This window comes from Ambystoma mexicanum, chromosome 3q (genome assembly GCF_040938575.1).
Source record: "Ambystoma mexicanum isolate Mex_15411 chromosome 3q, UKY_AmexF1_1, whole genome shotgun sequence".
Classification (NCBI taxonomy): Eukaryota; Metazoa; Chordata; class Amphibia; order Caudata; family Ambystomatidae; genus Ambystoma; species Ambystoma mexicanum.
This window is the reverse complement of record NC_090926.1, coordinates 48,430,812-48,446,116: the sequence shown is the minus strand read 5'-3', so window position 1 is coordinate 48,446,116 and position 15,305 is coordinate 48,430,812. Positions and strand designations below refer to the sequence as shown.

The 15,305-nt window shown below is 48.6% G+C and overlaps 1 protein-coding gene across 1 annotated transcript in view; it reads right to left on the bottom strand.

Annotated features, from left to right (window-relative positions):
• GGA1 (golgi associated, gamma adaptin ear containing, ARF binding protein 1) overlaps positions 1 to 15,305 on the bottom strand; it is an 839,899-nt gene that overhangs the window by 194,488 nt on the left and 630,106 nt on the right. The window contains exon 14 of the mRNA XM_069653043.1: positions 13,595 to 13,869. Coding sequence (XP_069509144.1) covers positions 13,595 to 13,869 — 275 coding nt within the window. The remainder of the gene's footprint in view (positions 1 to 13,594; positions 13,870 to 15,305) is intronic.

Below are 15,305 nucleotides of genomic sequence, written 5' to 3'. Positions count from 1 at the left end.
GTTTGCCATCTGGTGGAACCCCACGTCCGCAATGTCCATGGCCACCGTGATGCCATGATCCGATGCCACCTCGCCTTCTTGCAGAAGTTCCAAGGCCTCAACCCGCTTGTCGTTGGAGAGGAAGTCCAGGAGCATACCAGCTTAAACCACAGCTCCCGGTAATATCTGGCTACGATGGTGAGGTTGTTGGCAGCCTTGATCGTGTTTGCTGCAGAGTAGATAACCTTCCTAGCGGGCATATTTGAAGCCTTCCTCCTGGGAGGATGGGTCACCCTTGCTGTTGCCATCACCGGGGCACCCTGCAGGTCTGCTCCTACGGCCTTTGAAAGCAACTCCACCACCACTTCGAGGGAGGGTGAAGATTTTACCTCTTGCACCTGGGCCTTCACAGAGGCCAGGTCCCTTGTCTTGCTTGGCCTTGCTCTTCACGGCCGAATTGGATGTCTTGTCGTGTTTCGCCTTCTCCTTCAGAGCTGGATCGGACCCTTTGTCTCCTTTGGCCTTCTCCGCCATGGGTAGGCTGACACCGTACCCTGCTTGGCCTTCTCCGGTCTGGTCTTCTCCGGGTTCTCCCGTAGTTTATCGGGGTTATCCGACTTTCTCTTGGATGAGGAACCAGAGTGTTGACTGGAGATTGACGTAGATGGAGATGATGGGTGCACCCTGACCGTCGCAGGACCTGCAGCAGTGGCGACCCCGACGGAAGCGGATTTGCTGTTCTTGGCCTTCTGTTAGGCCCCCACAGGTGGGGTGCCCTCAAAGGACTTAGAAGCCTGCTCAGCTTTCCTGGACCGAGGAGAGTCATGCCCCTGGGTACCACCCGGAGCAGAGGCTTTGGCCTGCAGACATGCATCCAACGGTTGATGTCGGTCCCTCAATGTGCGCTTCGAGAACCCATGGCAAAACGCACAATCTTCCTCCTTGTGCGTCAGGTGAAGGCAATACAAGCACTGGGAATGCTCGTCGTCCATGTACACATTCCGCAAACCGCAGTCGGAGCACAGGTTGAAGAGGGAACAGTTGTCCTTTTCGTCCGACATGATCCACGCAGTGTAGGCCTGAAGAATCTTTTGGAAGCCTCCAAGAAAAACACTTGAGGAAAACAGCCCTTGAGGGGCATTGAAAAGTCAGAAAAACGGGTTCCCGTTAGTCGGAAGAATGATCGATGGAGCACACATGCCCGATTGACCGAAAAATAGGAATTTAACACTCAAAAAGCAAAAAACGCAGCAAAAGGTTTGAAAAGCAAAGCACGAGGACTCCCAACACTTGAACATACAGTAAAAATCTGAAGATGGCTGCCAGAGGAGGGGTTTAGGTGGAGGGCATTATGACCCAGGGCTCAGTGATTGGTTGTTAGGAGAAAGACTGAGGATTAAAGTCAATTTCACTTTACTATTCTTGGGAACTGTAGTTCACACAAGAAAAGGTAGTTAAACCGTATGAGAAATCTAAAGGATTTCTCTGTGACAGTGCACTGAAGGTGCTGTGCGTCACCATACAAAAAGTAGAGGCCTATGTATTTTATCAGACTCCAAAAACAGTGAAAAAATTATTCAAATAAATCTTCACATAGGTCGACTGGAGAAAAGTAGAAGGAGCACAAAGTGCCGGATTATCCATTAGGCCAAGTAGACACCGGCCTATGGGCCCCACTCATTTTAGGGGCTCTGCGACAACGGATACAAAAAGTGGTGCAGAAAATTAAAAACTTATTAGGAGATAATTTGAGAGGGGTGGAGGGCCCGACATTTCGACTACCTAAGGGCCTCCACAGGGTTTAATCCGGCACTGATATTGATGCTTTGGGAAGAAAAGAAAAGAAAAAAAAAAGAAATCGGTTGAGGCACTGGTCAGGACTGAGCTCTGTTGGACAGGACAAAGTCAGTTCCCACAAAGGAGGACCGCTGCAGAAGGTCTGCCTGCCGTGTCCTGGGACAGAGCAGCATTGGAGGACAGCGACAGCAACAGCAACACATTACAGGAACCAGCAGCACAATGGATCTCACACTTGTGTGTGGGTGATGCACACAGCTCAGGAGAATCAGGGGAGAGGCTGTAGTTACATAAACATTTTTATTGAATGATATAATAGGTTATTTATAACGAGCTTAATACCCAGAGGTTAATAAGCACGGACACGGGGATCGAACCTGTGGTGCTCCGTGTCGTCTTGCTTCGAAGGCGAGCACGTTGCCCCTGAGCTCTCCTCCCAAGACCAATGTTGGTTAAAATACTTCCCCTTTTTGTAGATCTTACTTCATTCACAAGTTTTTATATAGAGTATATGTTAGGGCAAAAGTTCTAAAACTCTGCAAAGTGGCTAAATTGTACTTACCTCGACTGACATTTTTCCTAGGTCCCCCCCTCCATTTGGGTCCTGACGCTTCCTATGAAATTTGGTTATTTGTTAAGGTACCAGTGATTTTATATTTGTTTTAAATCAATACATCTCTGCAGTTTACTCTGTGCCTTTAGAGAACAATAGGAGTATTGCAATTATGTTTCTATTTGTTCGTACGGGGCTTTCTAGTGCATTGGGATCAATACTGACACAGTACTGTGTTTCCCTGTACTCACCGTTTCAGACGTGACTTAGGTTTTGCCTTTATGTTACATTTTTTACTCCCTCCTTTTAAGACTATGTAATTAGTAGCCCTATGTCACATTTATCTATGCTATCATGTATTGAAGGTTAGAGGGAACAGTGTTTTCTGTCTTTTTTGCTCTTGAGATTTTATCACTGTGTGTAATAATATTAACCTGCGTCTATAAAACCCTTTTTTAGAAACTCAAGGTGTGGGGGTTTGACACCAGGTATTTTAACCCGGCATTGATTTAAGGAGTGCGGAGTGTCTGGTCGAAGACCTTTTATTCTTTTTTTATAATAAACTGGTTATATTGTGTACATAGCCTAGGACTTATTTGAGCCTTATGCTGTTTTTGTAAAATACTAATAAAGAGTGCCTATAGTTTTAGTACACAGTATATTTTTAGTACATACGTCTATCTTCTTTAATGTAGTCTTTTCAGCCTAACTGTAACAAGGTGCCAGCCCATGCCATTATAAGAAAGCCTGGTTGTTCTTAAATGCTACCAAACAAGCTGACTTTGGTTAATCTTAATTGACACCTTATTTTCCCACTTAAGATGGGTCTCTTCAAACCCCACACCAGAGGATTGTGGAGAAATCTTACTGTGTGGACCTTCTGTATGTTTGTTTGTGAGCTGTACTTTAGAATCACCCCTCACCCCACCCAAGAGTCAAGAATGGTCACTGCAAGTTGATTTCGTCTTCCTGAGCCTTCAGCAGTAGACCTATGCAAAATCTTCCTAACGCATAGCATTTAAATCTAAAACCAATTCAAAAACTGCAACAAACATGGTTACAAGTTTGGGAGGAATGGGGCATGAATGGGGAAACTCATAGGGCTGGAAGAGTGCTATATTTGTAGAGATGAGATGACATATGTTTTCTGGCTTGGCTGGTTTGGAGTTTCGACTCGGATTGTGAGATTTTGGCAAGCTCACAGTTTGGAAGGGATTTGGTAACAAGGGGATGGGTTTTATGGGGCCTTTTATGCACTTCATCTACGAATGTAGAAAGATCTGTCTTTTTGCTACGTTCCTATCACAGACTTCAACGTAACCCCCAGCGATTTGCTGTAGCTGGAAACCTCCACTGACTTTTTCAAGGTGAGTGTTAGGAAAGATTTCTCTTTAGGCAACTTTCCCTCCATGTCCCATGGCCCTCAAATATTTTTCTTTGGTTTTTGAACCTGTGCTGACTTTTACAGGGAAATGAAACCTTCAACTTTACTCCCCTGGCCTTTTGCTCATTTTCGTTAGGGGGAAACTGATCAGTCCTTCAGGCTAGCAGTACTGGGAAACTAGGTTTCCCTTTTGTGCTTTTACCCTTTTGGTAACTTAACAGTGCACAAAGCATCTTACAATGCAGTGCACTGGGAATACACTTTTATATCACCCTAGTCTTTTACACTTGGGATTTTTGGTTACTTTCATCTGTGCCTAAAGACAAGCTGGTAATAATATACTGAAGGGAAAGCCCCTAATGTCAGAAACTGATGGCAAAACAATATATAGCACACAATTTGTTCCTGGCATAAATCTATTTTCACAATTGTTTTAAAGTGAGAATTGGCATTTCAATGCAGTTACGATTTCTCAGGCAGTATAGATTACATTTATTATTTTTTCTTACATTTGTATTTTCAATCATTTCTTCATGATTGTTTTGCAAGTACATGCCTCAATTATTTTATCTTCATGATTACATATACTCAACAAAAAATGTCATTGTTGTTACAACAATAGACTAAAAATAAAGTGTAAAAGTGCTTTCAAAAAATGATAGGTTACTCACCGTAGTGGCTAACATACCCTTAGTCCTTAGTCCCCTTTCCTCCATACTGCATGGGTGTCCCTCCCAAGGGATGGGAGACGGAACCTTTTTCACCAGACGGAACCTTCTTCCCCTTTAAATTTAGAGGTGTGCAGGGGTGTGGCCCTGGGAGCATGAGCTGCCCTGACTCCGCCCTCCGACGCCCCACCTCAGTCCTCAGACGCGTCGACAATAGATTAACATTGCCTGATGACACCAGTTTTATTAGGGGGGGCGAGGGGGAGGATGGTGGAACATATGGAGGAAAGGGGACTGGTGAGTAACTTTAATTACTCTTACGTCAAGTCCCCTTTCTTCCATACTACATGGGCGATTAGAACAGAGTGTTGCCCCAGGGTGGAGAGGAGACCCTCCTTAAGCAAAAGAACCGCCTGTCTGAAAGCTGCATCTGATCTGGAGTCAGCATCCAAACAGTAGTGCTTGCAGAAAGCCGAAGGGGTGGCCCATGTGGCCGCCCTGCTTATGACTGGCCAGGGGACATGCCGCTGGAATGCGATGGCCGTTGCCTTGGCTCTGACCGTGTGGGCGTGCATGTTGGCCGGCAGTGGCTTATGCTCTCCCTCGTACGCTTCTTTGATGGCTGAGACCATCCAACGGGCTATGGAGGCCTGATATCCCGGTCTTGATCCGCCGAAGGTGACGAAAAGTGTGTCTGACTTGCGGAAGCCTTAGTCCTGTCCAAGTAGAATTTCAGGGCACTCCTGACATCCAGGCAGTGCAGAAATCTCTGTGCCTAGTCTTTGGGTTCAGCAAAAAAACGTAGGCAGCATTTCTTGGTTCAGATGGAATGCGGAAGGGACATTAGGAAGGAATGCTGGGTGTGTCCGCAGGACTATCTTATCCCTGTGAAACGTAGTATAGGGCTCTGAGGCGACCAGCGCCTGGATTTCGCTTATCCTGCGAGGTGAGGCCGACTAGCAAGGCCGTCTTAATGGTGACCAGCCTGTCGTCTGCGGACACCATTGGCTAAAATGGTTTGTGCCAGGGCACCCAACACTATATTGAGGTCCCACACAGTGGGAGGCCTCTTGATGGGCAGGTGCAGTCTGGCGAGCCCAGTTAGATGCTTTTTGACAATCGGGATGGAAGAGGAGAAGAGCTCTTCCTATGAGTTCCTGTAGGGCTCAATGGCTGCCAAGTGCGTGCGGCAATTGTGTACCTGCACGCCCGAGTGGGTGAGGTGCGCCGAGAAGGAGAGCACGTCGTCCAATGTACATGCAAGGGGGTTGATATCCTTAGAGTCTGCCCAGTGGCAGTACCTGGTCCACTTGCTCTTATACTGGGCCCTGGTAGCTTTGCTCCCATCGCCTTGTAAGACCTCTAGATTAGCCTGGACGGGCTGAGGTGTCCTAGCGTGACCTGCTCAGGAACCACGCTGTGAGGGATAGTTTCTGTGGCGTGAATGACCCTACCCCCCCTGTGGCACAAGATGCGTTAGGCCCGTCGGAAAGGTGAATGGGAGGTCTCTCCGAGAGGCTGAGCAGCTGTGAAAACCATGGCCTGGCCGGCCACCATGGAGCTATCAGAATGACGCAGAGTTGGCGAGACTCCTTGATCTTGCATATCACCCTGTGTATTAGCGGCGTGGGCAGGAAGGCGTATGCTCTCATGCTGTTCCACTGAATCTGAAATGTGTTGCCCAGGGAGCCGGGGCCATGGCCCTGCCAGGAGGCGAACTGTTGGCACTTCCTGTTGTGCCAGGAGGCAAAGAGGTCCACGTGGGGGTGTCCCCATCCACTGAAGATCTCCTGCAGTACGAGGTTGTTCAGCTGCAACTCATAATTGTCCGCTCCCAGCCTGCTGACCCTGTCTTCCTCCAGGTTGGATTCCCCCGGAAGGTGGACAGCCGTGAGGTAGATGATGTTCTCCAGGGTTCATTCCCACATGCTGACAGCCAGTCTGCAAAGAGGAGGAGACCAGGTGCCGCCCTGCTTCTTGACATAGAACATGCTGGTCGAGTTGTCTGTCTGGATGAGGACAACCTTGCCCTTGATAACCGGGAGGAAGGCTCTCTGTCCTTGCCAGATAGCCTTCAGTTCCAGCCAATTGATGTGGTACTCCTGCTCCTGCCGGGTCCAGGTGCCATGGACGCAGTGGTTGTCCAGGGTGGCGCCCCATCCCTTGAGAAAGGGGTCCGTAGTGATGGTGACCTGTGGGGTAGGTTGCCGGAAGGGCTTGCCCGTCTGCAGGTTGCAGTCCCTGGACCACCATGTGAGGTCCGGGTGAAGAGAAGGAGGAACGATGATCATCTCCGCTTTAGAGACCCGTTCCTGGTTCCATGAAGCCGCAAAGTGCAGCTGTATCCTCCTCACCCCAAGTCTCGTGTGAGGGACGGCCAATAGGACCGCCACCATGAGACCCAGAAAGTGTTGGTACAACCAGGCCGATGTCACTTCTCTGCTGAGAAGTGCGCAGTGGTCCTCTTGATGGCCATGACCTTGTCTTCCCTGGGAAAAACTCTTGGAGCCTGTGTCCCAGATGAGCCCCAAGAAGGTCAGAGTCTGCGTAGGCTGCAGCTGTGACTTCTTGAGATTGAGCGAAAAGGGCAGATTGTGAAGTGTGTTCATGAGGGCGCGAGAGGTGCGGAGCACCGCTTCCAGAGAAAAAGCCCTGACGAGCCAGTTGTCGAGGTACTGATAGATGAGGAGGAGCCACCACTGTATTCACCAGTCTGGTAAAGACCCTGGGGGCCAAGTTGAGGCCAAAGGGAAGCACTTTGTATTGGAAATGGTAGCCCATGATCCTGAATCATAGAAAAGAACGATGAGGCTGCCAAATCGGGACGTGTAGGTACGCGTCCTTCAGGTTCCAACCTGTGGGAGTGGAGGGGAAGGAGGAGGAGAGGCTGGGATGGGTAGGTGGTACCCCGTGGATACTACCAAGAGGATCTAGGGGTCCGCAAAATTCTGGCACCAAGTGTGCATGGAGAGCAAGCCTGCCCCCCCACTGGAGACACGTGTACCCGGAGGGGCGGGTCATGCCTTCTTTCCCTCTGAGGCTGTGGAGGAGGGTGACTGGAAAAAGCCCTTACTCCCCACCCCCCCTTTTTTGTTGTTTGCGCCGATGTTTGATCGGCGAACGGCCAGGCTGCTTGGACCTCAACTCCCGGAAGCCGTGGAACCCTCCGTATGTACGCCCCTTGTCCGAGCGCTGCTGTGACTGGGTGTACGTTTTGGGCGTGGTCTATGTAAGAATGGATAAAGACTTGGCCGTTTGAGAGCTGTTTTTCTTTTTGTCCAGCTCCTCGTCCGTGGTGGAGTGGAAGAGATCACCCCCTTCAGACGGAAGGTCTAATATGCGTTCCTTGACATCCGGGTTGAATTTCGTAGCACAGAACCAGGAAATTCTTCTCATGTCCATGGCAATGCAGATGGCCCAGCCAGGTGTCAATGTGGGCCACGGTGGATTTCATGAGGTCTTGTGCCACCATCTTGGCCTCTCTGCCAGTCCCGCCTTGAATCGTGATTGGCTCTGCACCGGAAGCTCTGGGAGGAAACCGTCAATTTCCCGCCAAAGCCTCTGGCTAACAGCTGCCAGCATGGCATCTGCGTTGGCCTGACGAAGATGCAGGGACGCTTTGGAATACAGCTTCTTCCCGTACGCCTCCAAGATCTTCTCCTTGCCCTAGCAGTGCCACGGAGGAAGAGGCAGAGGACGACTGAGGCTTGGAGTATAGAGATGCTGCAGCGATCACCGAAGAGTGCGGCTGAGGGTGGGCCAATAGCAAGAGTGTATCCCTCTCCATCTGCCTGTACTTGGCGTCCAGGCATCGATTGACCGGCTGGAACGAGTGGGGCTTGAGCCAGCCCTTCTTGTCGAAGGCGACTACGTCCTTCTACATAGGGATCGCTGTTCTCGCTGCGGGACGCAGCGGGGACTTCGGCGAGGACGCCCCTCTGATGGTTGCTCAACCTCGGGTTGAGGAAGGCCCAAGTACTCTGCCAGCCCCAAGACGTTCATGGCTGGCCTTGGCTGATGGCGTGTCAGGGTCGTCCTCATCTGTGTCCACCTGAGGGTCCGGTTGGTCCAGCACCGGTGGAGGGGTGCTGGGAGCCGAAGGCTGGGGAGTGGAGACTGGAGGCTGGTACAGAACCGCCTGCACTATCGGTTGGGGGTCCGGAGCAGGCAGCGGAGGCTGAGCATGGGCCAGGGGCGCCTGTACTGGGGCCTGCAGCGCCGGACCCATTGGCCGGAGCACGTCCTTGATAGCGTCCCCGAGGATGACCTCCATCCGAGGAGATTTCATGTGCCCGAGGAACCTTTCAAAGAATCTGTCCTCGCAGACCGGAGGGGTGATAGTCGATACTGACGGGGTAGCGGGCGGCTGCTGGAGCTGTTGAGTGCCCTGCCAATATGGACGCAGCGGAAACCTGCCATGCGCAAAGGAAGGGTAGGCTGCAGGCCATGTACCTGGTTGACACAAGTTCCTCCACCTGCTCCCTGTCTTGATGCGGTGTCAGGCGGATGTCCGAAAAGTCTGGCACGGAAGCCATTTTGTCGAGCTGCCTTCCACGTGCCTGCGTCCTGTTGCTTGGCTCACTGGGCCAGCCCCATCCAGGACTCTTGAGTGTGGATCATGAGGCCTACCCTGTTCCTCAGGCCCAGAGCTGATAGGTGTTTCACCCTCAGTGGATCTGCCGGTAAAACTGCGTAAAGGTGCCTCCTCGGAAATGTTGCTGGTACTAGGGCGTGGCCCCTCGGGTAAAGACCTGGTAGAAGAACCTTCCATTCCCTAAACATTGTCACAGGGAGGATCAACTGACCTCTCGGCCTCCCGGCTGGCAGCTACTATTGCCTCGGTACTCGTGCTGGCAAGAGGACCTGAGCGGTCCCTCCCACGCGGGTGAATCCCTGGGAAGGAGACTCCCTTGCGGGGTGCGCTGGAAAAGAGCGGCCCTACCTTGGGCTCGGATCGATGATAGACTATGTCCTTTAGGTCCTCTGGAGATGATCTCTGGAAGAGCTCCCTCCACCTGTCTAGTCTGTTCTTCAGAGACCTAGAGGAGTGTGCGTTGCACGCCGTACAAGCTTGACAGCCGTAGTCTGGGGCAAGGCAACGTAGGCAGAGGGTGTGGGGGTCTTTAGTTGCAAAGAGCCTGTGACAGCATGGACACCTGCTGAACCCTGTAGAAGTCGACATGCGCTGGGGAGGAGCATGACGCCTGAGGAATGAGTACCTGAATGATAAAAAGACAAAAAAGACAGAAGAGAAGAAGTATCAGTGCGTGGAATTACATGGCCGAAGATAAACCCAGGAGCGCTGGTGAATTCGGCCCGTTTCCGTCAACGTGGAAAAGGGGACTGCAGTGTGGCACCAGAGGGCGGAGTCAGGGCAGTGCATGCACCCAGGGCCGCACCCCCACATGCCTCTACATTTAAAGGGGAAGAAGGTTTTTTCTGGTGAAAAACATTCTGTCCCTCGGAAGGGACACCCATGCATTATGGAGGAAAGGGGACGGGACGTAAGGGTATAGTTTTGATCAAAGTGACCATCAAACCGTACAGCACTGGACCCTATAACATAGCATTAAACTTTGAGCAGCAACACAAAGCCACAATCGAAACAAATGCGAGGATGCAGTGCGGTTGAATAGATAGGAATGTGTTTTATTTGCTGCATTTCTGCGACGGTATAAACAAATAGAAGTAAAGGAAACAAACATTTTAGAAGGCAGAATGTTTTGAAAGCACGTGGGCATGTTAGTTTGATGGTCACTTTGATAAAAAGAAGACTCCTGCAGCCATTTCTTCAGATCAGAGTTGGAACAAGTATCCAGTGTAGACAAGCAGCCGACTGAAGATCCGTGGACGACTCCTGAAGGGGCCCAGCATTCCTTCATGCGATTGGCCCTGTGAAGTCCTGCTGGACTATCTTATCTGCGAAGGTGCCGAGCAATGCTTCAAGGACTGGTGGGACCAACCAGACCCAACGCATTCTCAAGGATCCAGCTGCCCTGAGCTTTTGGCAGTGTCCCTGGACCACCCAGTGGTCGGAACAGGTCTCCATGGGGTTACCTTGGTAGAATTGATGCTAGTCTGTGTTTGTTGCCTGAACTTCAGTGGTTGCCAGCTTGTGGGATAAGTCACCTTTCGTCCTAATTTCAGTGTCCCACCATCAAGGGATCTTGCTCTGGAAGGTCTTCAACAGCAACTGGAGAAACGCCTGCTGTCGCTCACGTGTGATAACAGCCGCTGGAACTCTTCTTCCCCATCTCGTAAAGCGTCTTGAGGAGGTCTGCATCTGGGTCTTCTGCATTTCTTCTCCGCAAAGGATTGCACTCTGCTGCTGAAACTGACCAAGAATCTGTGCACCCACAGCTCCAAGGCACCTCTCGCTGGAACCAACAGAGGGGAAAACCTAGCTCCAGCAACCCCATGTCGACTCAACTATTCATCTGGGAAAATTAGCATCAGGGGGGTAAGTAACTGCAATGCATTTACCTCTCCATGTTCTCCTTAGAACAAACTTCCATTTCATCCCTTTTTTTTGCCGAATCTAAAAGCTTGCACCTAAAAGATACAAATACAATTTTACTGATCTGTAACATTTCTGAAATATCTTCTGGAATATTCTCACCATCACAAGAACTCTTCCTACATCAGTCCCCTCTCCTAAGAAGAAGCTTTAAGACTTTTTGGCAAAAGGCCCCATACATCATAGGGATTGGACTTATAAAGTTAGGGTATCAGTCTTGTGAAATGGTTTAATTCCACTACATCATTACTTACATCCTTTCAGTAAGTTATTTGTATGTAGTCTTATAAACCTAAAGGTGACTGTGTACAGTTTGAAAATTGAATATTGTGTGATATTTACTACCGGCTTATTTAATTTTCTATTGTGTGTTTTGGTCCTGTAATAGAGTATTTGTGTACTTACCAGTCTAAATTGAATTCTTGTTTGCTTCACTGCGTGGACTCACTGCGGACCTCTAACCCCACTCACTTTCTCTTGAGACTAAGCTTTGACCACTCTCCACACTTTCCTTGATTGGGTTTGGCTAACCTCTCAGAGGTCCCCTGTTCACTAAAACTACGGTGACCTAAAATCTGTCCACCAGGCCAGATTCTAGAAATCCATCTTAACAGGTAGTTCAGTCTTTTTGCTTTACTTTCCTTGCTCAATTCACTTATTTTGGGGGCACTAGTCATCCCATATGGTTACCAGTGCAGGGGAGGTGGTGTCCTGTCCGAAGTGCAAGATTCCTGTGCAGTTTTACTGTAACAAACATTACCTCATCCTGAGGTGCTGCAGGAGCACTATGCATCAGTTTTTCTTTTTCTTTAGTTACCTTTTTTATGCGTCTAGGACAGGCTGGTGCAGTAGATTAAGTTTCATCTTTTTCTCCCATGAAGGTTTTTATTTACTGCATAATTCAATTTAGTAACATATACTCATGTTCAACCTGTCCCTTAGCCATCTTGTTCTGTGGCCTTATTCCATCCATTTCAGGTCCGAAGTGCCATATAAGGCATGATGCACTTTCACAGAATCCTCCTTGGATTCCCAGCCAAACAGACGGTGTGTGCAACCTCCTAGGATGTTGGTTGCCAACAGATTAAGGGTTGAGGCTCTCCATAATTGAACGGCCCTTACCAGTTTGAATGGTGTCCATCCTCGACATTGGATGGCTGGTGCATTATTCAACCCGAAATTTGGGATAAAAGGAGGAGTCCTACAGCCGTTTGTCAGATTGACCACTGGTGTGAAAACCCCAAAGAAGGAGCCTGCGCTGAAGACCTGGAAAACTACTGCTGAGAATGACCAGCATTACAAAAGCCAAGACCCCATGAAGGCCTGCCTCTGCTGCTGCGATCCCTCAAGACGCTTTTTGCTGCTTTCGACCCTTGGTCTGGTGAAACCAAAAAGTTCAGACCCCTGCTTGCTGTCGTAAGTACACTGGGACTCTCCTGTGGGCTGTCCAGCCAATGCAATGGTCTCTCTGCCGCAACTGTCCCTGTCCTGAGCTGGAGCTTGGGAGTCTGCATATCGACAAATCATAGCTGAAGACCTCCCCTCTTGTAACTGCTGTTCCTCAAAACAAAGAGGGACCTTCCTTGAACCAAGTGTTCATCACTGATATGTGTCTCGTCTGCCACTCCTAGATTGGGAGAACTTCACTGCTTCTCATCTCTGCTGTGTCCTGGGGGGGTCTCCTCTTATCTTGGAACCTGCTATGGCTACTGTTCTGAAGTTACTAGGCCAGCCTGCTGTAAGATCTTAGGAACCGTCCCATCAGCGAGTAACTGGCTTCTAGCCAGAGCCAAACCTAAAGCGACTTCAGCCACTGCATCCACAGCCCCTGCACCCCTTGTAACTGGACCAACAGCCAAAGTTAGTGGCACTAGCAATCCTGTGCAATATTGGGGACAGGGGGGCCTGTAAGAAAATAAAAGTTTAGGGCATGAGCCAGCATACCTGTGTTGTCACCCCCTTCCATTGACATAGGAAGTGTATGGGAATTAAGTCCACTGCCAAGCTCTCCTTCGACTGGTCATGATCGGGGGAGTTCTGGTATGGTGGGAAAGTACCCCTAAATCCTATTTACTTACCTTCAAACTGCCAAATAACTGTATTTTGGAACTGTACGAACGCTTGCTTTGAGGGACCTTTAAGGCTTCCTTGCTCCATACTCTTGGAATCTTATGGGTCACTAGGCCTGCTTACCTGGAAGGGAAGTACTGCTCAAGTGGTACAGGCCTAATAATTATAAGGCAGAATATATGGTTTAGGATTTAACTGCTCACAGTTTGTTCTTTCATCGGCTTGAACTGATTTGACTGTATTTAGAGTAAAATGTAGGTGATCTCACTGAGATGACTGCCATGACATCCAATTATATTACAATGTTGCAAAAATTAACAAAAAAGCAGGACTAAAAACTAAAACATTAAGTGATCTATGATGAGATTGCCATGAGTGGGGTTTAGCCTTCTTAATGCTACAACCTATAAGCTAGCAAGAGGTTTGGCAGCAGAAAGGAACAATAGCTTTAGATAATGAGGGGAAAAATGAAAGGTGATTTTGCAAGTTGGAGGAATAAGATGACCTCCTTTGGAGCACAATCATTAACAAAACAAGATGTACGCCTAATTAGCCATATTGAAGAGCCCAAACACACGAAATGTTAAGAAGGTACACAGAATATCACCCTCTGCTTCCCAACTTACTTGGTTTGATGGATTCGAGAGGCACCATCACATTTGCCAGAGATGTCTCGCCTTGCGTTGTGCCTGGAGTGGGCACAGCAGTCTCAGATGGCTCTGTCCTGAGCAGTGGCAATGAGTTAGAAAGCATGCTTTGCCCAGAGAAAGTCATTGTGGAGTTGTGTACTGGTGAGGCGGAGTAGTGAAGAGGTGGGGCAGCTATTGCAGCATTAGGCGGCACATTGGAAGGTGTTTTGTTCTGGAGATCTCGTAGTGTTGGTCGTGATTGCTGCTTGTCCCTAAAGTCAAAAGAGTTTATTTTTTACATCTCTGCATAACTTTCTTCCCAAATGCTATATACATCTTTCCACAGCCACTCTGCCAACCCACAGACACACTACTAACACAAATCTAAATTACATTTGCTCATTAACAGATGTTAATAATGGGAAATGGGTGATCTCATGTAACCTCAAGTAATCAAATAAATTAAAATAATTCCTTTAAGTGTTTCAATCATTCTCTATTTACTTTTATTTATAAGGCCCTTCACTGAATGCTGCCCATCCCGATGACAGCATTTTCTATTACAAGAGTGCAAACTTTGTTTGTCCGACTCAAGCAACCAATAAAACGACCAATATATATTCACTGACATACCCCATCTATAAGAATGATACAATAGGCTTTGAAACACAGGAAGAGGATATGGCATCACTATGAAATGAAAGATCAAATAATTGTAGTTCTTTAGTGGATATAAACGGACAAAAAAGCTATTGATAACGCCAAAAGGAACAAGTTACTTACCTGTAACTCTTGTTCTCCAGCATGGGTCTTGCATGGATTAACATGCTCATGAATATTCCGGATCGTCAGGGTGGGACTTTTCAGTAAAGTTAAAGCAGTTTAACTTTAAGCTAAAAAACTGCTTGACTGCTCTATAGCCTATCAATGTCACTTTGGGTCATACTGCCCCACCCAATTACACTTCTTCCTAAACTCCACCATGGTCGCCATCTACCGATTTGTTAGCGCAAGTAAAGTGTCAGTATGAACCAAGAAGAGCCAAAGAAGGAATGGAGGGAGGGTTTGCATGCAAATCCATGCTAGACCCATGCTGAGAACAAGAGTTACAGGTAAGTAACTTTTTCCTTCTACAGCATGGGGTCTTGCATGGATTCACATGCTCATGAATACGACTACACAGCAGTACATCTACACAACCACGGGAGGTGGCAAGGCTCACAGAAGTAATACACTTACCCCCGGAACAGACTCACCTCAAACAAACAGGTTGCACAGCACTGCATGGCCAACCTAGGACTCCTCCATGGAATCCCGGTCAACAAAATAGAATCTTGTGAAGGTTGGAGTAGACATCCACGTAGCGGCCCTGCAGATACCAAGCAGGAAAACAGCAGAGAGAAATGCTGTCATAGCTGCAATGGCTCTGGTGGAACTGCTCTAGCCCGGCTTGGAAGCAGTCTGTTGGCCAGCGATGGCAATGCATGATACAGCTGCAGAGCCACCTGGAGATGGAAGCCTTAGACGGGGCCTTCCCACATCCCACAGGTCCGAAATTGACAAGAAGCTGAGACATCTTTCAAAAGTACTTTGTACATGCAACGTATAACTTCAGGGCAAATGCAACGTCCAGCAAATGGAAAGATCTTTCAACAGACTAAGTAGGATTAGCAAACAAAACTGGCAGAACCAAAGGTTTGTTGACAAA